Source organism: Elgaria multicarinata, chromosome 8 (assembly GCF_023053635.1).
Source record: "Elgaria multicarinata webbii isolate HBS135686 ecotype San Diego chromosome 8, rElgMul1.1.pri, whole genome shotgun sequence".
NCBI lineage: Eukaryota > Metazoa > Chordata > Lepidosauria > Squamata > Anguidae > Elgaria > Elgaria multicarinata.
In genome coordinates, this window is record NC_086178.1 from 25,013,065 (window position 1) to 25,036,511 (window position 23,447).

At 43.6% G+C, this 23,447-nt stretch overlaps 1 protein-coding gene across 3 annotated transcripts; it reads left to right on the top strand.

The window, feature by feature from the left end:
• The first annotated feature begins 519 nt into the window (after positions 1-519).
• Positions 520-23,236, top strand: SLITRK3 (SLIT and NTRK like family member 3). Of its 3 annotated transcripts, none has more exons than XM_063132012.1 (3): positions 520-580; positions 2,395-5,181; positions 23,031-23,236. In XM_063132012.1, exons 2-3 carry the CDS (start codon positions 2,415-2,417, stop codon positions 23,039-23,041), a joined length of 2,778 nt encoding a protein of 925 aa, XP_062988082.1. In that variant the 5' UTR covers positions 520-580; positions 2,395-2,414; the 3' UTR covers positions 23,042-23,236. The 3 variants fall into 3 exon arrangements, with proteins under 3 accessions (XP_062988082.1, XP_062988081.1, XP_062988080.1); XM_063132011.1 differs by lacking the exon at positions 23,031-23,236 and adding an exon at positions 7,643-8,134; XM_063132010.1 differs by lacking the exon at positions 23,031-23,236 and having other exon boundaries at positions 2,395-5,655.
• Positions 23,237-23,447: the final 211 nt, after the last annotated feature.

Below are 23,447 nucleotides of genomic sequence, written 5' to 3' on the forward strand. Positions count from 1 at the left end.
GTCCTCCTACATTTTGTTCCCCTTTTTTGAAGCTCGGATTCATGACGTGGAGAAAGCCTGATCCAGGGGGCAACAACGCACGCAACGGCGTGCACTCTCACACACACACACACACACACACACACACTGAAAGAAGGAGTGAAAGGGAGAAGCCCCAGCCCGAGTCTCCTGTCTCCTGCCATAGACCATCCCTTCCCTCCGTATCCGAAGATGAGCTGGTGGTACCCAGAGAAGGCAGCAGTAGCAGCAGAAGTCGGAGGCTGCAGCAGCCCCCTTCGCCTCCCTCTTCCATTGACTGTGCCAAGCAGCATCTCTGCATCCTAAAGAAGCTCATTGCATTCCTAGCACGTCTCATCTTTGCTTGCTCGCCCCCCCCTTTCCTTTTGCCTCAGCCCTCAGCAGGAGTATAGAACCAGAACAGAGAGAAAGAGAGAAACCAGCAATCCTTTATTATTATTATTATTATTATTTTATTTATTTTTAAAGCCCTTGACATTCTATATGTATACGTATTTTTTTCCAAGTGGGTTTGGCTGTTTTCCTCTCTCTCCAAATGTGCTAAAATCTCTCCTTCAACCGGGTAAGTACAGGCTTTTTCTGGATCTCTCTCTCTCTCTCTCTCTCCCTCTCTCTTTCCCTCCCACTCCCCCTCCCCCTTTTCTGCCTGGGTAGAACATCTTTTTCTTTATGCAGAAGTAGCAAGTATGTATTTCAAACAATTACCCAAAGAACGGAAAGAAAATGCTGAAATAAGACCTTTCTCTATTTCCCCCTTTCTCCTCATTTGACTTGTATCTGGTATTTTTCCTTTCACTGGACTCCCCGATTTCCTTCATTTGCAAAAAGGTCCTTTGCTTTCATTTCTTAATTTTATACTCTTCCCCCCACCCCTCCAGTGTTCTATATATCTTCCCAAATGTGCCCTTTTCTGTTAAGGGTTCTTCTTTTTCCTAATGGGGAGGGAGGAATTCCCTTCTCCTGCATGGGGGGGTGGGGGGTGGGAGTGCAACATAATCAATGTCTGTAAAGCTCCTTTGCTATGAAGAGGACAGAACGAAATACCAGGACTCTGGCAAAACCATTTGAATGGGCAGCAGCAAGTAAGCCTGCAAAGCCACCGTTGTCAGGATTCATAGTCTTTAACAGTGATTTATTCTTCTGTGTTGGAATGATCTGGGGAAAGGAGTCAAGGAGAGAGAGAGAGAGAGAGAGAGAGAGAGACCCCCTCCCAATAGGAGAAGCTGTGTAGGTCATAGGGCTCGGGTAACCTCCTCTAAATGGATTCTTTTGTGAGCTTTTACTGTGAAGCAAGGGTTATTTTGCCTGTGGATAGTGTAAAGGTATTTTTTTCTCACACTTTGAGTTTTTCTCCCATCATTCTTTATCCTGCTGGATCACATCCCCCAGTCCCCTCCGGATGGTCCTACAGGCACTAGGCATCCTCTTTTGAACCCCCACCCACCCCAAAACACACACTCTACACCAGCCTTTTCAGCCCTTAGCCTTCAACTATCACTTCCCCCCTGGATTTACGGGTGGCACAGGCATGCGCTTCCCCAAGATTAATCATCTCTAAATGCTTTAATCAGCTGAAATGACTAATATGGAGTGTGCATTTATCTGATACTATACCAGTTGTGTTAATCCATTTTGTGTGCTTGGAAGAGAAAGAGGATTGGATTTTTTTTCTCCCTCCCCCCCCCTTGTTTTTGAGACGAGTGTTGCTACTAACCATGTACAGAGATTAAAAAAGAGAGAGAGAGAAAATCTTGGTTACAAACATTTCTATAGGGATCAGGGACGTCAGAAACTTGGCCGTCCCCATTTCCTAAAATAATGGCTATCACCCTGTTGGGCAAGCGGAATATTCCCTCGGAGCTGAATAACTTGAAAGTTTAAGTGCATGTGTGTTTATGATTATATTGTTTAGAGGTTTCGCGTGTGGCTCTGTAGCAGATAAAAATCTCTCTGTTCTAATCGATGGAGGTGTGGAGGTAAGACTGAGATGATGTACCATATGCTCTTTGAGCACTGGTTGTCCCTGCACTGAAATACGGTTCTATACATTTCCCAACCTAGGCCCTCTAGGTTCATTTGCTGTTTATCATTATGGTGTCATTTACTAAACAGCCTAGAAAAAGAAGAAGACAAGGAACGAGGTAGAGAAGAAGGCTGCTGCATGATTAAATGTTTCAATATCACTTAAGTCGAAACCTAGGTAAGGTTCTGCATAGCAGTGTTAGAGTTTGCTTTCTGAATGAACTTCCAAGCTACCAGACACCAAGAACAACATCCTCATTGGATAGTAGTTATTTATTTCTTAAAATATAAAAGCAGCCTGATAAAAACACAGATCCTCTGTAATCCATTTGTGTTTCTAATTTCTGTTTGCAGTTTTGTAATCCATCGCGACCATGAAGACTCCAGCGGTCGATCCGCCCCGTAAAAGAAGGATGCTGTGGATTATTCTTCTAAGCACAATTGCCGTAGCATGGACTACCCCTATTCCCTTGATAGAGGACTCGGAGGAAATAGAAGAACCTTGCTTTGATCCTTGTTACTGTGAAGTCAGAGAGAGCCTTTTTCATATACACTGCGACAACAAGGGATTTATAAATATTAGTCAGATAACGGAGACGTGGTCGAGACCTTTCAAACTTTACCTGCAGAGAAACTCCATGAGGAGATTATACACCAACAGTTTTCTCCACTTGAACAATGCCATTTCTATTAACCTTGGGAACAACGCACTACAAGACATTCAGACGGGAGCCTTTAACGGGCTTAAAATTTTGAAGAGGTTGTACCTGCATGAGAACAAATTAGACATTTTCCGAAATGATACTTTCCTGGGTTTGGAGAGTCTGGAATATCTGCAGGCAGATTACAATGTCATTAAGCGGATTGAAAGCGGGGCGTTCCGTAACCTGAGCAAGCTGCGGGTCTTGATCTTGAACGACAACCTTATCCCCATGCTTCCCACCAATTTATTTAAGTCTGTGTCCTTAACTCACTTGGACTTGCGCGGAAACAGGTTGAAAGTGCTCTCCTACCGAGGCATGCTGGACCATATTGGCCGGAGCTTGATGGAAATCCAATTGGAAGAGAACCCTTGGAACTGTACTTGTGAGATTGTTCAGCTCAAGAGCTGGCTGGAGCGCATCCCTTACACTGCCCTTGTGGGGGACATCACCTGTGAGACCCCTTTCCACTTCCATGGTAAGGACCTGAGGGAAATTAAAAGAAACAAACTCTGCCCTATGCTGTCTGACTCAGAGCTGGTCAGCATTGGTGTTCCTCAGTTGCCCTCAAGCAAGGAGAACGCATGGCCTACTAAACCTTCTTCCATGTTGTCCTCCTTCCATTTCACTGCATCCTCTGTCGAATACAAAACCTCCATTAAGCAACCCAAACCCACCAAGCAGCCCAGGGCACACAAACCGCCCCCCACACCTCGAGGCCTGTACCCTGCACCCAACCAGCCTCCTATCGCTGGGTACCAGACGAGGCCTCCTATCCCCATCATATGTCCCACCGGCTGCTCTTGCAGCTTACACATCAACGATTTGGGCCTGACAGTCAACTGCAAGGAAAGAGGGTTCCACAATATCTCTGAGCTCCTGCCCAGGCCCGTCAATGCCAAGAAACTGTACCTGAGTGGAAATTTGATACAGAAAATTTACCGTTCCGATTTCTGGAATTTTTCTTCCTTGGATCTCCTGCATCTCGGGAACAATCGGATCTCCTACGTGCAGGACGGGGCCTTTATTAATCTGCCCAACCTGAAGAGCCTCTACCTGAACGGCAATGATATTGAGAGGCTGACCCCGGGCATGTTTCGGGGCCTGCAGAGCCTGCATTACCTGTACTTTGAGTACAACCAGATCAGGGAGATCCAGCCTGCTGCCTTCAGTCTCATGCCCAGCCTGAAGCTGCTCTTCCTCAATGACAATCTCCTGAGGACCCTGCCTACCGATGCCTTTGCCGGCACATCCCTGGCCAGGCTCAACCTGAGGAACAACAAATTCCTGTACTTGCCCGTGGCCGGTGTGCTGGAGCACCTCAACGCCATTGTACAGATTGACCTGAAGCTCAACCCTTGGGATTGCACGTGTGACCTGGTGCCTCTCAAGCAGTGGATCGAGACCATCAGCTCTGTCATCGTGGTGGGGGATGTGCTTTGCGCCAGCCCGGAGAACCTCACCAACAGAGAGATCCGCTCTGTGGAGCTAGAGGTGTTGTGCCCCGAAATGTTGCATGCTGCCGCTGCCTCACCAGCCCCGCCGGCGTGGGGCCTTGGCCACCCTAGCCCCACCAGCCCCTCGCCCTATGAGCTGCCCCCAGCTGGAGGAGGCCCAGTGCCACTCTCCGTGCTTATCCTCAGTCTCCTCGTCTTGTTCTTCTCCGCCGTCTTCACTGCTGCAGGCCTTTTTGCCTTTGTCCTCCGCCGACGGCGCAAGAAGCTGCCCTTCCGGAACAAGCAGCGGCAGGAGGCCCTCGACTTGACAGGCATCCAGATGCAGTGCCACCATCTCTTCGAGGAGGGCGGAGGTGGAGGAGGTGGGGGAATTGGGGCCTCCCCAGAGAAGGCCCCTCCGGTGGGCCATGTCTACGACTACATCCCACACCCAGTGACCCAGATGTGCAACAACCCCATCTACAAGCCACGTGAGGAGGACGAAGTGGTGGCAGGGGAGCCTGGGCAACCAGGGGACATCCTTCTGGGAGGTGGAGGTGGTGGCTGTGCGGGGGAACAGTTTGCCGATCCCGCTAAGGACAGCGGGAACTGCTATAGGACCTTGCTGGAGAAGGAGAAGGAGTGGAGCCTGGCTGTGTCCAGCTCACAGCTCAACACCATAGTGACAACCAACCATCACCCCCACCCCCACCCGCCTGGAGGGGGGATTGGTGGGGGGCTGCCTCTCATGGGGGAGCTAGCGCTGGTGCCACCGGTCTTCCATCATGAGAAGAATGGTGGGGTGGTGCTCTTCCCCCCTAGTGGTGCCGTTCTAGACAGCAGGGAGAGGCCACCGTTAGCCCCTCCGTGTACAGTGGGCTTTGTGGACTGCCTCTACGGCACCGTGCCCAAATTAAAGGAACTGCACGTGCACCCTCCTGGCATGCAATATCCAGACCTGCAGCAGGACGCCAGGCTGAAAGAAACCCTTCTCTTCTCGGCTGGTAAGGGCTTCCCAGACCACCACCAAACCCCCCAAAGTGAATACCTCGAGTTAAGGGCCAAACTCCAAACCAAGCCGGATTACCTCGAAGTCCTGGAGAAGACCACTTATAGGTTTTGAAAATGTCTAGCTTTTACAGCCAAATCCCGGGCCGCCCCGCCCCACGGCACCGCCCTGCCCCCTTCCTCTCCTCTCCCCTTCCTCCCCCCAACCACCGCATGCTGATACTAGAGGATACAGCTCTGCGCTTTCCCCCTGCCAGACGTTGGTTTGGAGGAAAGGCCCAACTCAGATGATCATTAATCGATAAAGTGCCTTTGCAGACTTTTGCCAGCAGATGTTAATCAATCATTATTTTTTTATACTGAAAAAAAAAAACTGAGACTTTGACTGTGCCATGTTGTCTAAGGTATAAGAATATTATTATAATTAGTACCATGGGGGTGGGTGGTGGTGGGGAGCTCTTTGTCTCAATCCTGACAAAGTCAATTCTATGTGTATTGCGCTCTTTCTCTCTTTCTCTCTTGCGCTCGTGCTCTTTCCACCCCCCTCCCGTTGTAGGTTTTTTTTTTAACAAAGCAACAACAACAAAAAACCCTTCCGTTCTACGTTTTTATGTTGAGGGGAGGGAGGCAAACTTAAAGACGACACCTTTTGTGGCTTTCTTTCTTCTTTCCCTCATCATGGCACAGATTCTGTACATTTATTTAAAAGCGTACAAAGTGGGGTGGGAGGGTCAAGTAACAACAAAAAATGCAGTTTGCTGCATGTCTGGAAACTGCAGGAGGGGGAAGGGTCTTTTTTAATGTTCTCACGCTCCTCTCTCTCTCTCTCTCTCTCTCTCTCTCTCTCTCTCTCTCTCTCTCTCTCATGCACACAGATCCAAATATAACCAACTCTATATGCCCAGCCCTCCCGAATCAGTTTCCCTGCCATTCCAGTTTCCCCCTAACGCCTCCCCTTCTCTTCTTTCGATACCCCCTCCTCATAAAGGGGGTACCAGATGCAGGACTTCTCTACGTAAGAGGGTCATTTCAAGCTTTGCAGAAATCTCCCTCCTGCAAATTATTAATATAAATTAATAATAATAATAATAATTTGCAGGAGGGAGATTTCTGCAAAGCTTGAAATGACCCTCTTACGTAGAGACATCCTGCATTTGTTCCCATGTGTGGCTCTCCTACAAAGAAAGGAATGGTCATCACATTATTATTATTATTATTATTATTATTATTATTATTATTATTATTATTATTATTTTAGGAGGAAAGCCACACTTCTAATTAAAGAAATTCCAAGGTAATAAATACACAGGTGGGAAAGAGAAAAAAACCTTTCTGGGGACCTATCACAGGCATCTCTATAGAACAAGCACTTTTAATGTTCTCTCTTTCTTTCTTCCTTGCTCACACACACACGCACACACGCATACACACACACACACACACACAAATAAAAACAAATGTGCATATATTTATTCTGTACTTCCAAGTGAATATAAATTGTAAAGGTAATGTTTAATCATTGTACAGTGATGCGTCTGGTATAGCTTTCCTAATAAAACGTTTTGGAAAAAAAATAGATCTATATTAGCAGATAAAAAGCTTGAATCTGAAAACTTTAGCTATACCCTTTTCATACCAATGTTTCCTTTTCTCCCTTTAAGCCCACATGTTATTTTATCAATAACAGTACAATCCACTGTGATGTTAACAGAATATATAACAAAAATAACAATCTGTGCATTTTTTTTTATCAGTACTATTCTGGACTTTTGAAATCTGAATATCAGTCTCTCTTTCTCTCTTTCTCTCTCTGCTTCCATTTCAATTTGTTATACTTTTATCTTAGTATGTTTCCCCCCCTCCTAGATGCAAATATGCAATCGGTTTATTTAGATAGGTTTTTTTAATGGCTAGGATTATTTACGTTCCACTAGAAGGATGTGAGAAAAAATAATAATGTGAGATTTCCCACTCCCCAACTTTAGATCAGATAAAATATTTCAGAAGTGCAGAGAAAGAAATGGGTTTCTAAGTGGAGGGGTGTAGAACGGCAGGCATAAAGTGCTGTGTTTTTGGGAATAGCAGTTTGGCACATCTAACAATTCCCTCTGTCGGGTAACGGCTAAAACAAGTGAGAAAATCAGGCCTAATCGCATGAATTTAACCCTTGCCTCTCTTACCTCCCACCTGCTTTTCTGAAATCACTGCTGGGGATGAGACGCTGAAGCAGTTTTCTTGTGTGTGGTGTGGATTTTTAATTTCTTTCCTCTCCCCCCCCCCTTTTACTTTGCAATTGATATGATGTTGCCAAATTGACTCTGTTAGTGCATATTATTCTTAAAGCCCTTTTGGTTAGCATGGGAGGAAGAGAAAGAAAAAAAACCAAAGAAAATGGGAGGGTTGTTTGTTTATTTCATTTCTTTCCAAGGTATCTAGCTGGTATCTTGTTTCTTGTAGAACTGGGTTGACACATGAATAAAGCGGATGGAAAACCTTTGTTTGGTGGAGAAAAAAAAACACACCCATCCAGTATGGCCAGTAGATGGCGCCCGAGCTCCAGCAATTGCGGCACAGAGACCAGAGGTTACTTTTGAATTGTGCACGGCCCATCCGGTGCTTTCCGCTTGGACTCCTGAATCTGCCCTTAATAGAAAATCATCACGTTGAATGTAATTCACCAGACGTCACTAATGCCTTACATCGAGATAGAGATCAAATTAAAAGGGGGAAATGTGGATATTAGCTCCTTTGGTGTGTACAGATATGATGGGGGAGGGGGAGGAATTCCCTGTACTGAGGATTTCAAGCAATGATTTTTATATTTATATATAAATAAATATATATATATATATATACATATATACACACATACAGAAAGAGAGGGAAATGTATTTAAAAAATAAAATAAATCACAAAATCTATTTATTTGTCTTACTAAAAGAAAATAACATGTTATCCAGGGAAAATGAAATGTTTCTATTGCAAAAGTGTGTGTGTGTGGGGGGGAACTAGCTGACTCTAATGCTATTGTACCATATTGTGTTTGTTACAGTTTTGTAAACACTGCATAAGCTGCAACTTTGAGGTGGGGGGGGGTGGATAGGGGCAAAATCAAGACCTTTATCTATGCCAAAATGTCATGTTCATGCTAATCGTTCCTATGGGGAAAGAGTCTGTTCTGATTGGTGCTTTTTTAATGCTTTAAAGTGGTATATATAATATTACAAACACACAAGGCAGCTCAACTCAACATAATCTACAATCCAGTAAAAATGAATGCTTTGGAATTTAAGCCAGTTTAGACCCTTTGCAGGTATTGGCATACGTTTGCTGTGAATTCAAATATATCAGCTTCACTGGTTTGGGGAAAGTAGAATTATTGCAGTAGAATTACAATTTAGGTTCCACTAATCCGAAATGCAGATTTTGGCCTATTTACACCATTCAGGCTTCAGTTTTCTTGGCCTTATTTATGTTAAGAATTAATTAATTAATTAGTTAAATGGTCTAGAGGCAAGAAATCTGCAATAGAACGCCCCTAGCCTGCTTCATGTGGGACGATCCTGCTCTTACGTGGGGTCAGATTGAATCAGGATAAGCTGGAATGCACAGCTCACGTTTTCCACCAAAAATGTGTTTAGTAGATAATAGTTATCTATCAAGGTTGGATTAACCATTATGCTACATATGTTATAGCATCGGGATTCAGCATCCTGAGATGCCTTGTATCTGAGAACCCAGTGCGGTGAATGGGCCTCCATTTGAATACTGACTCACTCAAGCCATTGGTCCATCTAGCTCAATTTTTTTTTCTATTCCTGATTTGCAGCAGCTATCCAGGTTACTCCCCAGCCCTGCTACCTGAGATCCTTTAACTGGAAATGTGAGAGATTAGGTAGTGCCAACTCCAGATTTTTGAGGGCCCTCGGGCAAGACACCTTTTATAGGCCCCTCCCTCAGTGAGTCTACCTTACTGCCATTGTTACTAGCGGCTAGTGAGAGACAGTCAATGAGCCAGTAGGCAGTGGCATTTACTGCTCCTCACCTTCATGGCTGTTTCTACACCTGCCTTTTTTCCAGGGATCATCCCTGTGCATGCAAATGACACACAGGGGATCCCGGCAGCAGGCAGGGACAATCCCTCCATTTTCCTTGGGTTTAGAAAGGACCCATCTCTGCTCTCTAGGCCAGAGCAAGAGGCAAGTGAACAAGCAGAGTGTAATGGTGCAGAGGAACAACTCTGGGAAGCTCTTGTCATGGGACCCTGCTGGGGTGTGGGCCCTCCAACCTTGCCTACCTGGACCTATGACCAATCCCCAAAAGGCTTTTTTGTCCCAGGGCTCTTTCACATGTAAGGTGAATCTGATCAACATTGCACTTCAGAAACAGTGCCTATTCTGTCCCCTGGTTGGATTGCATTGAAATTCTGTGTAGCTCAACGTTGTAGTCTCTTTTCATTTATCCAAGAGCAGAGAACAGAAGCCACATTTCCACATATAGGAAGGGAGTTAGACTATAGGGAACTTTACTATTGTGAGGCTCAGAATATTGTCCGTTACGAATCACATTACGTGGGGTGTAGGATGGGGGAATAATGAACAGTAGAAGTAAGCCAGAGAGGTTGAATTTGTGTAGGGCTGCCTCTACGTTTTGCCTATTTTCACAGGCTAAAGATACACAAAGAGTTCTCACCTTAAACTTCAGGCTGTGCCCAGAGCATTTCCTGTAAATTATTGACTCTGAATTTCCAATAACAGAAGCTCCAAATTGTCTCTATAATCTTTCAGTTACTTCCATCTTCATACCTTGGTTCACACATAAACCTGAGCCATGGTGTGATTGGTTGAAACATGGCTTGTCATTCTGTCCAAACCTATCCTAACAAACCATGGTTTGTTAATTAGCTACAAACCACAAATAGAAACCATGGTTGTTTGTTGAATTACGAAGTCTGGCTTTTTAAAAATAAGGCTTGTTGTGAACTGCCCAGAGAGCTTCACCTATGGGGCGGTATACAAATGCAATAAATATAATAATAATAATAATAATAATAATAATAATAATAATAATAATAATAATAACAACAACAACAACAACAACAACAACAACAACAACAACTGAACTCAGAACTGTGGCTCATCCTTGGCTTGTTTGTGCTGCTGTCTGCCCTGAGACAGTGGCAGCCTAACAACAAAACTACCCTGAAGGCTGGTAAAATGGGTGGGAGGGAAACACCAGAAATAGGGCTAACTAGCTGTAGTTTGTTTGCTTGTCTGCAAGACAATTCATGTCTAAAGCAACAAAACGTGGTTAGTATAACCAATGACTTAGGCCATAGCTAGACCTAAGGTTTATCCCTGGATCGTCCAGGGGCCAAACCTGTTCATCTAGGTGACACACAGGGGATCCAGTGCTCAGGCAGGGGCGAACCCTAGATGATCCCAGGATAAACCTTAGGTCTAGCTGTGGCCACAGTGTTATATGTGAACACAACTATTAAGTTATAACACAGGATATCAACTGAGTATGGATTTTTGGTGTTTTCTTATTCCATTGAACACTGGTTGTATGTGTGTTTTAATGGTCTGTGGATAAGTGTGCATGCATTAAAAACATAAATTAGGGAGTGCAAAGCAAGATACTTTGAAGAGCAGTCATTATGCATTTATTAATAACTGCATGCATCAACATTATTCACTATTGCACAGAACTGTTAAATTCCAGATCTTATCAAGGTGCTGAACACAGCTGCAAAATAGTATTGCACATTTCAAAAGATAGTGGGAATGAATGGTTAAAAATAATGTTTATATTTTATTTATACTGTCAATGGCAAGAGCATCACAACTTAAACATAGGAAGCAATTTTCACCTGGAAATGGTGTAGCAATCTTATTTATTCAGTGGAAATAAGTTTATGAGACTGGAATTTTGTATTAAAAGCGATACTTTTGGGGGGCTAAAATTGAGTTATATTTTTTTATTCCCTTGTGTAGGCAGTTTCTTGTGTGTTAAAAATCCACTAAAATTTGTTATGTGTGAGGGGTCTGAAGCTATAGCTATACTATTTCTCCATATAATATGCTTTTATTAGTTGATGATACTATTGAGATTGAGTTGCTGATGGACAGAACTGTTGTTGCTCATTTCTCTAAAGTGGGTCATTGCATCAGTGGCTTTTTTCATTCATTAATTTTGAGCAAATGGGTAATTAGCAAAGATGATTTACTGTATCACTATTAGCAGTATTGTTAGAAGCAGTGCTAATAGTAGATGGAAGGAATGGGGAGGGGGGAATGAGAGTATTGACATTCAGAGGAGAGATGTTCTGTGAGAAAATACTTTGAATGGAGGAAACCTGTCCTTTTATTTCATGCAATATTTTTTAGTGTGCTTGTTAAGTAAATAGCTGCAATCATTAATCGGTGCTTCTGCTAAGTATCAAAGCATAGACCTTGGTTACAGAAAGCAATGTGTTGCATTCTGAACCCTCTGGGATATGTGATGATCCTAACTGGGGAAGGAGGAGGAGGAGGAGGAGGAGGTGTAGTCTGGTGAACAGATGGGGGCGGTGGAGAAATGTCAGCTGCCTAGCAACCCAGGCATTCCTGCATCCTCTGCAACATAGCTATGGAAGAGACATCATCGAGATTAAAGGCAGGGAACCTAAGTAGATCCCATCTTGCTTAGGAAGGTTATGTTTGTAGGGGAGTGGGGAAATTTGATTTCATAGAAGTTTGGTGATGATGATGATGATGATGATGATGATGATGATGATGATGGTGTAACCCTGGGGGGTGGGGTGATACATGCAAGAATATGGTCAACTTCCTGATGCATGTGAGCATCCTTTGTTTTTTTATTCCATGAAATATGGATCAGAGTCCAGATTTGGAATTTTGCCTTTTATCTGCATATCCTTGCATGCAATTAAGTCAATCCCTCTAGATAAAAGGGAGGATTACGGACAACTTGAAAATAAGATTATAAGAGGATGAACATTCTTGTTGCATCTGTGTGTGCACAATAAAATTCATTTCACAGGTGAAAAAAGAAAAAAAGTGCTGGTAAAGATTTGGGTTTTTTAAATGACTGTATAGCAGAAAGGGACAGCACAGTCTAAAAAGTTTCTCTCTCTCTCTCTCTCTCTCTCTCTCTCTCTCTCTCTCTCTCTCTCTCTTTCTCTCTCTCTCTCTCTCTCCATATTTGAAGAGGCTTACATTGACAGCCAACTCACTCTTGAAAAGCCAGAGCAGGTGGTTTAATAATTAAGCTTCCTTTGAATGAATGGAACAAAAGGTTGATAGTTTCAGCGGTGTGTGAAAAAGATCGGAGCCAAGTAGAAGTTTTCTTTTTTTCTTTGTTTAGGATATAACGTGTCTGCCAGACATCTCTACTTCTAAAGCGGAAAGTATGTGTGTGTGTCACAGATGTCCGAAAATGTTTACCTATTTCCACATATGGTACTGCCTTAATGCTGTTCACCCATTCAGGTCTTTGTGCACATGGATCAGAAAAAAAATCTAAAAACATGATATTTGGGGGTTTAAGTATTTTTAAAGAATTTAATAATAATAATAATAATAATAATAATAATAATAATAATAATAATAATAATAAACTAGGTTTATGCCTACAATTCCCAGCATGCCTTGGGTGGAACTCCCAGTGTGCCTTGGGTAGGAGGCCAGACTTATTGGCCTTTGGTGGCCATTGTGATTCCTAAAGTCAGTCAACCCTCTTCAAATATGGAGATGCAATAAATAATAATAAAAATAACCCAATTCCACATAAAAGGAAACAACCCACATAAATGGGCTGAATCCATTTGCTGTGCCTCCTCCCACCTGCCATGTGTGGTTTTAAAATCATAGCTAGGTACAATAGCATGACTTCAAGGTGACCTCACAGACAGACATATATTAGGGGGGTTGAGATCCACTTCTCTACTATATGTTATTCAGATATCTGGGCAATGCTGGGTATATTTTGAAAACGTATTTTTAGGCTTGCATCTTTTTAGCTGATAGAAAGGGTGTTGTGTGTCCTGATTGGTTTTGAAGTTTAGACAGCTGCTCTAGCCAAGGCATGATGGGAGGTGTAGGCATTTCAGGTAAAACAAAAAATATGTGGTTTATCATGAAGCTCTAATTTAAAATACAGTTCTTATTTCCCATTTATTCTAACAAAACAATGTACTAACTCAACCAAACTAAAAAAAAAACCAACCAACCTAAAGATGAATAAGTTGCAGAGAAATTTATTATTTATCAAATAAATGCTATAAACATTATTCACGGACCCGAATAATGCTGGGCATATCAGCTAGTATATTATAAAGGTATTATTAATGAAGATTGCAAGTGTTAGCAGGATATATAAGGGATGGAATATTATATTTTGTGGGACACAGGGTGCTGTTGATTTAATCTGGAATTTGAAACTGAATGATAACCTACTGACTATTGACTGAAGTGAATTTTTCAACCAAGTAGAACATTAAGAACCAACCATTTTGGTTGTTTGGGGGAAAGCTCACCTTTCTGCACGTGAGGAGGTTCAACATTTTAAATAATGGTTTACAATGTAATATACACAATACAAAAAAGCCAGGGAGGAATGAGCAAAATATGCAAATTTAGGTGTCTTGACAATTGCATGAGAAGTTGTGGAGAAGAATGAGCTGATAGAGAGGGCCTTGCTGTCTTGCCGTTACTTCAAATTGCTTGCATTGTGTTCATAGAAGTAGCCAGAAAATGGGGCATTCTGAAACTTTGCTTGACCTTAGCAGCATCAGTCATGTTGTAAGTGGATATTAGCTGGATGATATTAGCATGCATCCCAGGAACACCAGCATGTGTAAGAGGATTGATGTCCATTTCCACCCCCCCTTCCCACACAAAAAAGAAATTGTCTTGGCACAACTATTTGGGGGGTGGGGGTGGGATCAGTATTTCATGGAATTCTAACTTTCCCAAGATAATGTTCATTAATATCTTAATAATTCGGGGATTTTATAAATACATAGGATTGATGAGAAGAGACCTAGGGCATGGCTAGACGAGGGGGGTGGAGGCTGTCGATCTCGCAATTTTATGATTATGAGGTCGTTGCCCTCGTCTACACACAGCGCGCGAAGTCCCAGGAGGAAGAGGACGTTGCGGTCGCCATTTTGTTTTTTTTCCCCATTGGAGAAGAGCGCACAAGCGCTCCTGCGCAAAAGGTAGGTCTTTTTTTTAATTAAAAAAAATTGTTTTCCTGCTCACCCCACCCCACCCCCAATGGGCACAGAGCTCCTGAGGAGCTCCGTGCCCCATGCCCGGGTCCTCGTGGTTACTTATGAGGAGCCAGGACAAACTGCGATGCCCGGCCACACGTCCCGCGGTCTCGGGATCATCCTGAGACCACAGGAAAAGCTGGAACAACAGATAGGGCGATATCCCGGGGGAAGGGAGGGATTATCCCTCCCTGCTCCTGGGATCCCCTGTGCGTCATGTGGAGGCACAGGGATGATCCTGGGGCAATCCCTGGGATAAGCCCTCATCTAGCCATGCCCCTAGTCACCATAATAAGGTGACCAGCAACACACACACACACACCCCGGTCAAAACTCTTAGTTGTAAAAAAGATACTAGAAACCTGAAGTTGTTATTGTGAAAGATTCCAAGGTCAAGGTTTAACCACTTGAGAAGTGTGTGGTCCTTGGTTGACCTTAATTAATGTTTGCGCAACTAAAGCTCTGATAATAATCAGCTTAATGTGTGTGCAAAACATGATTTTTGGTTTTGGTGATTTGTGTCGAAATATTGTTTTGGTTGTTTTGCCTTTCTTCACTTTATGTATTTTGTAGAGGAAAATGAACATTTTCATTCCTTATAAATAGAGGACATACTTCACCCCTCCCCCCGATTTTATCTACATTTAACTCATTTTTTATTCATAGTGACAAACAGTTTCTTATATGAAAATAACACTAGGCGAAACAGCTCTTTTCCAGAAAATCTGATGCTCAAAAGAAAACATTTCTAGTTTCAAAAAAATCCTCTTAAGTACAAATCTATGCATTTCTACTCTGAAGAAACTCCCACTATGCTCAGTGGGACTTGCGCCCAGATACATGTGTATAGGATTATGGCTTTCTGAGGGAACATGCATAGCATTGCACTGTTAATCATTCAAAATCTGATTCCTCTGTTTGCCCTGCCTCAGCTAAAATCATAACCACAAATAACCACTGGTCAGCTATGGTAAATTGGTTGAAACAATTACTGGTGAACACAAATCTCACTATCAAATTCACTTGGCCTTGGAAGATTAGATTAACTTTTCAACAGGCTACTACAATGGATACCCACAACAAATGTTCAGCTGAATCAAGCAGCACAAATTCAAAGCTAAGTTTGGTACAGCATGTATTTTGTGGTGGGCAACTTGTGGCCCTCCAGATGTTTTGGCCATCATTCCTCCTCTTGGCTAGGTTTGATGGGAGTTATAGGCCAAAACGTGTAAGTTGTCCATCTCTTCTTTAAATGCACACAGATGTGGATTCAATTCTGAGCATTTCCAGTCAACGATTATCAGATTGGGAAAGAGATCTGTGTGAGAACTTGGAAAGTCAACTAGGCAAGACTGAGCCAGATGGACTAATGGTTGGACAAGCAGCTTAATATGTTTATATTAGGAAAAATTAGGAGTATAGCCCTTCACAGATTGCACCATCTTTGAATACAGGCATTAATTATCCCTATTTCAAAAGCTCCCTGATAAAGAAATGAGTGCTGTGACAAACTCTGCCCCCTACTTTGGGGGAATTCTTCCATTCCTTTGAGAGAGGCATTTTTTTGCTTGTTTTGCCTCTTCCACAGGGAGAGGGAAGATTTTGAGGAAATTTCTAATGGGAAACAAGGAAGCAGGAGGTTCCCTTCATATTGCAAGTGCAGGAGGTGGACAAGGAGTCTTTTTTCTGTTGTTGTGTTTGTTTTTGTTATTTTAATAGCACTGTGATAAACTGTTCTGTTTATTCTGATAAAACTGTTTATCTTCCACCATTCATTGTGGGGGAGGGCGGAGGTGAAAGGAAACTGCACCAGAAAATTGTGGGAAGGGGTTAGAAGTTTGGAGAAATTTCTCAGGGTGCAAAGGTTCAGTCCATACTTTATTGTAAGGAGGGCCGTATCTAGATCCAAGGTTTATCGCAGGATTGTCCTGGGGTCAAACCTGTTCATCTAAGTGTCACACAGGGCATCCAGTGCTCAGGCAGGGACGAACCCGGGATGATCCTGGGATAAACTTTAGGTCTAGCTATGGCCGAGGTGGCCGAGGAGTTTTCTTTTATAATTTTTGCAGCCTCTCCAGTTGTTTGAGCCTTTTGGAAAAGCCCCAGAGGACTCCAGGGCCGAATCTACACTGAGAAGGATATTGCACTATGAAAGTGGTATATAAAGGGCAGGAGCCACACTACTGCTTTATAGTGGTATTGAAATGCACTGACAGCTGTTGGGGCCCATTGACCCATACCATATACAGCTTTCATACTGCTTTCATACTGCTATAGCCTTCTTGGTGTGGCTCCTGCCTTTTATATACTGCTTTCATTCTGTTTTTGTAGTGCAATATTCTGCTTGGTGTAGATTAGGCCAAAGAATCCTTGGACTCCTCTAGCACTTACAAAGTTAAGGGAATCCCTGCCTCCACACTCTCCATTAGAAATCTCATCTTCCCTCTCCTCAACCTCTTTCACTGGTGTCTTAATTTTTCTCTCACCACCACTCAAACTGTGGAAAATGAAAGCCCCAAAATATTAGGCACAGCACTAAAAGAAACCTACTGTGTCAGGGATTTACTTGCTTTCTGTATGCAGAGAATTTTTAAAAAAAAAACTTGGGAGGAGGATGAGTGGGCATTCAAATATAAGCTCTCTCAACTGAAGTCTGAAGCTGTACAATCTTAGAAAGGCTGCATCTTGTGATTTTCTTGATTTATTTTAATTACCTTTGGGCTACTTTCAAGGGTAAGACCTTCTTATAGATATGTGATATTCTTGAATGTGGAGTTTGGCTATCACTGAAGTATAGCTATGATGTAGAAACTCAGGCCATTTCTACGCCTGCCTTTTTTCCAGGGATCGTCTCGGATCATCCCTGTGTATGCAAATGACACACAGGCCTTTGCTAGACCAGCCCATTTCCTGGGGTGTTACCCGGGATCATCCCTGTGCATCCAGATGACACACAGGGGATCCCGGGCTCAGGCAGGGATCAACTCTCCTTGGATCTGGGATATATTTGGCCCCGCTTTTTCCTGCAGTTTTTCCTGCAGAAACAGAAAGCTGTTTCTGCAGCTTTCCCCGGCTTCTCGCGATTACTCGTCCAGAGCCAGGAGCGCGGCACCCATTGGGGCTAGGGTGGGGGGTGCAGGGAAATCAAGGGGGGTTTTAATAAAAAAACCCACCTTGCCGCTCATCCTCTCGTGCGCAGCTGGCTCTTTAAAAGTTTTTTTAAAAAATGGCGGGTGCGACAGCTCTCTTCTTGAGCTCGTCTCACCTCACGTGTAAACGAGGGTGAGATCTCGCGTTATTCATAATGCGAGGTCTCCCCTCCTCTCCCCTGGATTTTCACTTAGGTCTAGCAAAGGCCACAAGGGATCCCAGGAGCAGGCAGGGACGACCCCTTCATTTTCCTGGGATAATCCTTAGGTGTAGAAAGGGCCTCAGTGTAAGGTCACTTCAAATGTTTATGTGTGCTTGAATGAAACCAACCTTTCACCCCCAGTATGTGATAGATGCCTGGAAAATAACGATAAACTGATTCTCTTTGGAGATTAGCAGTAGAGAGCTGTCTTTGGAGGCTCTTGCGATGGAATCAAAGTATCTAATGCTTGTGTATGAAAACTGCATGCAAATGCTGTTATGTTGACCTGGGTTTGGATCCAGGATCTGCCTATTGCAAGAGGAAGGGACTGTTAGTAAGAGGAAACGCTCTGCTTGCAAAAGGTCCCTCCCTCTGCCCAATTTTTAGGAATCCTCCCTCCTTGTCCCACACCATAGCTCAAACCATTCCACTCTGTGTAGCATTTTCAGAGGGCTGGAGGGGCTGCCATGGGAAAGAGAGAGTGGGGAATTCCACCTCCTTCAGCAAAGCTGATCCAGCAAAAATCTGGATCCAACCCAGAGTAACTGAAAGCCAAACCAATGGGCACTCCCAACACAGTGTCTCTTTGTCTTGTCTCTTTTACGGATTTTGTTTCTTTTTAAATATCTAGTTCTGTGGTCTTCAACATGGTGCTTGCATGTACCTCTCTTGCACCCACCAGGTTCCCTGTTGCTCCTGACTTTTATTTCTTCAGATGATGATAATGATGATGATGATGATGATGATGATGATGATGATTTTTTTAAAAAAATTGTGAGGCCTGCATACTGCAAAGTGAAGTGCCACCCTACAGCGCTGTTTGTGTTCAAAAGATTGGTTTCGTGTTTTGGAGTTTAGATCCTACTTCTGTCTTTATTATGCTGTTGGGAAAATTACTTTTTTTTCAGTCTCACCTCTTTGCTTTCCGAGAGTGAGTATATTGTGATCAGCTACGGCCACCATTTTAAGAATGGGCTGTTGAGTTATGGCTGTAGAAGCTGTTTAGTTATTGCACAGACTGGGTTTCTGGCACATAACCTTTTGTGTTAAGTCTCTGCCTGGGCCCTACAGAGACTAGCAGAGATTACAGCGGTTCTCAGCCAAGTCAGCAAAGACGTGAATTAAGACAGAGATTTATGTAGGTTAAAACAAACCTTTTTACTGGCAAATAAATATATAATTTAGTTATGGCAGTACAGATACAAATACTTACAAACGGTCAGTCAATACAGCTCACATGAGGGACATGGAAGTTATACATGCACTTGAAAATACATTTACTTTTATAGACAACCTGTACAATGATTCAACTCCTTGCAACCCTTAATTGAAGACAATCAATTAGACAATTATTCAGTTATGACACTCAATGTCCAGGTGTAGAGTTGACCTTTAAGTTTCTGCTGAGTCTTCTGTTCCTCCAGATCCTCAGCAATTAACAAATCAATGGAAAACATCACCAGGATCCATTCCAGGATCCAACATGGGCAAGCTACCCATGGCAGCCATTTTATGAGAACACCCATGACACGTCCTCAAAATTCCAAATGTGCCCACCACCCAAAAAGGTTAGGGACCCCTGGAACTAATTTCTAGACAGATGCAAAAGACCAGTGTTACTGTATTTTCTGAGGAATGTATATTATTTTAAATAAGTTGTGTTTTTAATTGCCTTTCTATTACATGTCCTTCATGCCAAATGTTAACCTGCTATTGAATTTTTATGTCCTCTATATGCTTCCTTAGATGTTTTTCAGTTACAGTCCAAATGTACCTGAAACGGCATTTCCCAGTTTACATTTTGTTGTTCGTTAATAGTCCATTGTGATGATATCATTGATCATGGGATAAGTGGCTCTGGCAATTCTGTACATGTGGATGATTGCCCAAATCATCACACTGCTTGTATGTATGGGTGGAAGGCATAAAAGAGTGACCAAAATGAAGAGGGGTGTGTGTGGGTGTGGGTGTGTAGATGCATGATCCAAGTCTGATGCTACACGACAGGAGACAACACAGTGTTTGGCAAATGCATCCAGTATGTAGGACCCTTCTGACTAGTGCCATATTATTGCATCTGCACCATGTGACTCCAGTCTGTGCATTCCCTCTGTTCAGTGATGCTCCCCACATCATCTTGCATAGATGCATCTTCCACCCTCCTCTCCCCTGCTACTTTAATACAATAAGAGCTGCTAGCAGTTGTCACAGCAATTGCAGTTGTGATGGCGAGATTTCCTTCATTGTACATCGGTCAGGCGTGGGCAACTTCCAGGGCTTGCAGAAGCCCGTTGCCTTCCCCAGACCTCACAGATGGCTGCACCCCATCCCTGCCACCACCCACTACCAAATACACCAACAAGGTGTGTCAGTGCAGCAAGGAGCGCACGCCTCCTTGTGTTAAAGGAAAAGCCGCCTTTTTGTTTTTGCTGCTACTGTGCTACCAGTTTCAGTGGAAACTTCTGGTACTTTGGTGGAGTAATGGCAAATTCAGTAGCAGTAAGGGACAAAACCAAGGCCCGGGGGAGGTCACGTGCTGGCTGCAGACCACGTGTTGCCCATGCCTGTTCTAGGTGAAGTCCGCAATGACTGTGAAGCTGGGAATGCTCTTCCAAGCCAGCATGTGTGAGGGCTAAAGTGTTGGACTGGGACTTGGGAGATCCAGCTACTAGACCCTGCTTAGCCATGAAACTCACTGAGTGAGTTTGAGTCATTCACTGACTCTCAGCTTAACCTACCTCACAGGGTTGTTGTGAGGATAAAATAGAGAGGAGGAGAACTATGTAAACTGCTTTGGGTTCTTTTTTAAGAGGAAAAAAGGCAGGATATAATTATAATAAAAAAATAAATAAAATAAGCAGGAGGCCAGATGTGGCTTGCAGATGTGTGTGCGTATGTGTGTGTGCACCAGTAGCCCAAATCTGTTAGCAGTGGCACTTTTCAGTTTGGCTCACCATGCCAGTGTGGTGTAGTGGCTACAGTGCTGGATTTAGTATGGGGAGATCCAGGGTCAAATTCCTACTCAGCCGTGAAGCTCACTGGGTGGTGAGCTGAGCCTGGGAATGCTGTTTTAGTAGGGTAACCAGATGAAAAGGGGGACAGGGCTCCTATCTTTAACAGTTGTATTAAACAGGGGATTTCTGCAGGTGTCTTTTGTATCTGGCCACTCTAAGAGAGCAGAGCTCATGCAGCTTTAACGGTTGTGATGGAGAGGGAATTTCACCAGGTGCTGCATGCACACAAATGGTACCTGTTGAAATTCCCATTTCCCTGTCCTCCTTTTAATATGGTCACCCTACTTTTAATCTAACATTGCTCAATGGCATGTTGTGAGGCTAAAATGCAGGAGGACAAACATATATGCCACCCCGAGACCACTGAATGAAATATTGAGCTAAAAATGCAGTGAATATATGCTGATGACTTTATTAGGCCAGTATTCAGGGGGGGGGAGGGTGGAAACAGTATTTAATGAGATCTTTGGTGTGCTGAGTGTGCAAAGAGAGATAATAAGTAAGGGTTCATGAAGTCAAGTAGAAACAAATCTTTTATATAGGGCTGTGTCTCCCACATGGTGCATGTAGGCAACACTGGGCCCACCTTCACCTCTCTTGTCACTCCCTAATTTTTATTCTATTTCTTAAGGTGTTGTTTGTTTTTTTAACTTTTTTAAAAAAGAGAGGTTGGTACTCTGAAAAGTGAAGTGCTCCCCCAGTGCCGTCTTTATTTGGGTTCATTATCTTTTGGAAATCAGAACCCAATTCTGCCTTGCACCACAACATACTCCCAAAATTCCAAGTGTGTCCACCCAAGTGTGAGGGACCTCTGATATTGTCCGGTTCTGGACCAAGCAGAAGTTTGAAGGTCTCAAAACCAGCAACTATTAGCAAAGAGTCAAGACAGGACATCACAGCACCAAGGGGAGCTCCCAGTGAGCAACTTGCTCTAACAAAGTCTGAGGCCAAAATGAAGCCTTTTATGCTATGGCCCCAGATTACACCCTTTCCCTCAGACTGGAAGCCTTAAAGGGACTTGCAGCTTAGCGCTACTCCATATGGCTTGCAGCTTAGCACTACTCCATATCTCAAAAAGCTCATGCCTGGCACATTGTGAAGTTAGCGTGTTGGCTCCCTGGAATGTGGAGCACTTGTAGACAAGGGTGCTGGTCCAGTGCTGGGGCTAGGCTCGGGGGTCTCTGGAGGCTCTGCAGTGGTGCTTGGACCTGGAGTTTCCACTTGATCAGAACCCATAGCTAGACGGGGCAAAATCCCAGGGTGATCCCCGGGATCGTCCCTGTATGTCCAAATGACGCACAGGGGATCCCGGGATCAGGGAGGGATGATCCCTCCCTTGCCCCGGGATCTCGCTCTACCCTTTAGGCCCAGTTTTCCAAGGTCTCGGGCTGAGACCGTGGAATGTGTGGCCAGGCACCGTGGTTTGTCCCAGCTCCTCACGATTCGTCGTGAGGAGCCGGGACCCGCGCACGGGATGCAAAGCTCCTCAGAAGCTCTGCACTCATTGGGGGTGGGGTGGGGTGGGGTGAGCGGGGAAAATATTTTATTTAAAGAAAATCACGTACCTTTTGCGCACAAGCGGTTGTGCACTGCTGTCCATTTAGTAATAATTTCAAAATGGCAGACGCCACGCCTCTCCGTCTGAGGACGTCGTGCGCTGTGTGTGAACTGAGGGGGAGATCTCGCGATGAAAAGAATGATGAGATCTTCACCCTTCCGTCCCGCTAGCCCGCTAGGTCTAGCTAAGGCCAGAGTCTATGTCAGTGCTGTACTCCTGGGTGATGATAGATAGAGGGTTTTCTTAATTCTTGGATTGCCCTACATTTGATTGCTTAAAAAAAAGTCGAAACATTCTGATTATCTAGCCCTAGTGTTAGGTTCTTTATATGTAACATCTCCTGAGCTCTGTACTTACGAGGTTCTTCAAACAAGATTTTTTTCCCACCCTTATCTGGAGATTTGTCTATATAAGTACATCACAAAGCATGAAGAACATACAAGCTACTTTCCTGCAATTATATAAGTTAGGAAGCTACTGTGTGCATGTGGTGGGTGTGGGTGGGGGTGAGCGAACACCACATGAATTGATGCTTGGTTATATGCAATTGTTAGGACTTTTTGCAATGGGAAAAGGTATAATGTTCATCACAGCATTTATTTTAAAAAACACACATATGTTCTCAACATCTTTCTACATTACAGACGGGGATTGAATGGAGCTTGTGTTTGTTGTGTAACCTATAATGTCTGCTGTCATCAGAAGGAGGGTACTTCAGTCAGAGAGAGAGAACTATGGTATGTAAAGAACTCTTTCATTTAAAATCAGTTTGAATTCCTGTTACAAAATTAAGATGTATCTGACTCAAAACTGTGGCAAATGATACCACCTATAAAGAGGCACTGTCAAAACTGGGCATTTCTCCACTTCTTAAACTTTGGATTTGGGATTTGGATCTCCACTCTAAAACGTTGCTAGAGCAGTGACAAATCACACCAGGATTTATTGAAATGGTTATAGTCTTTATCAAAAGGACCAGCATCATATACTATGCAATGGTTCAGTCCACAGTTCCCTCCCATCAGCAGGTGGGAGTGGAGGGAGCAGTGGTTCAGCAGTAT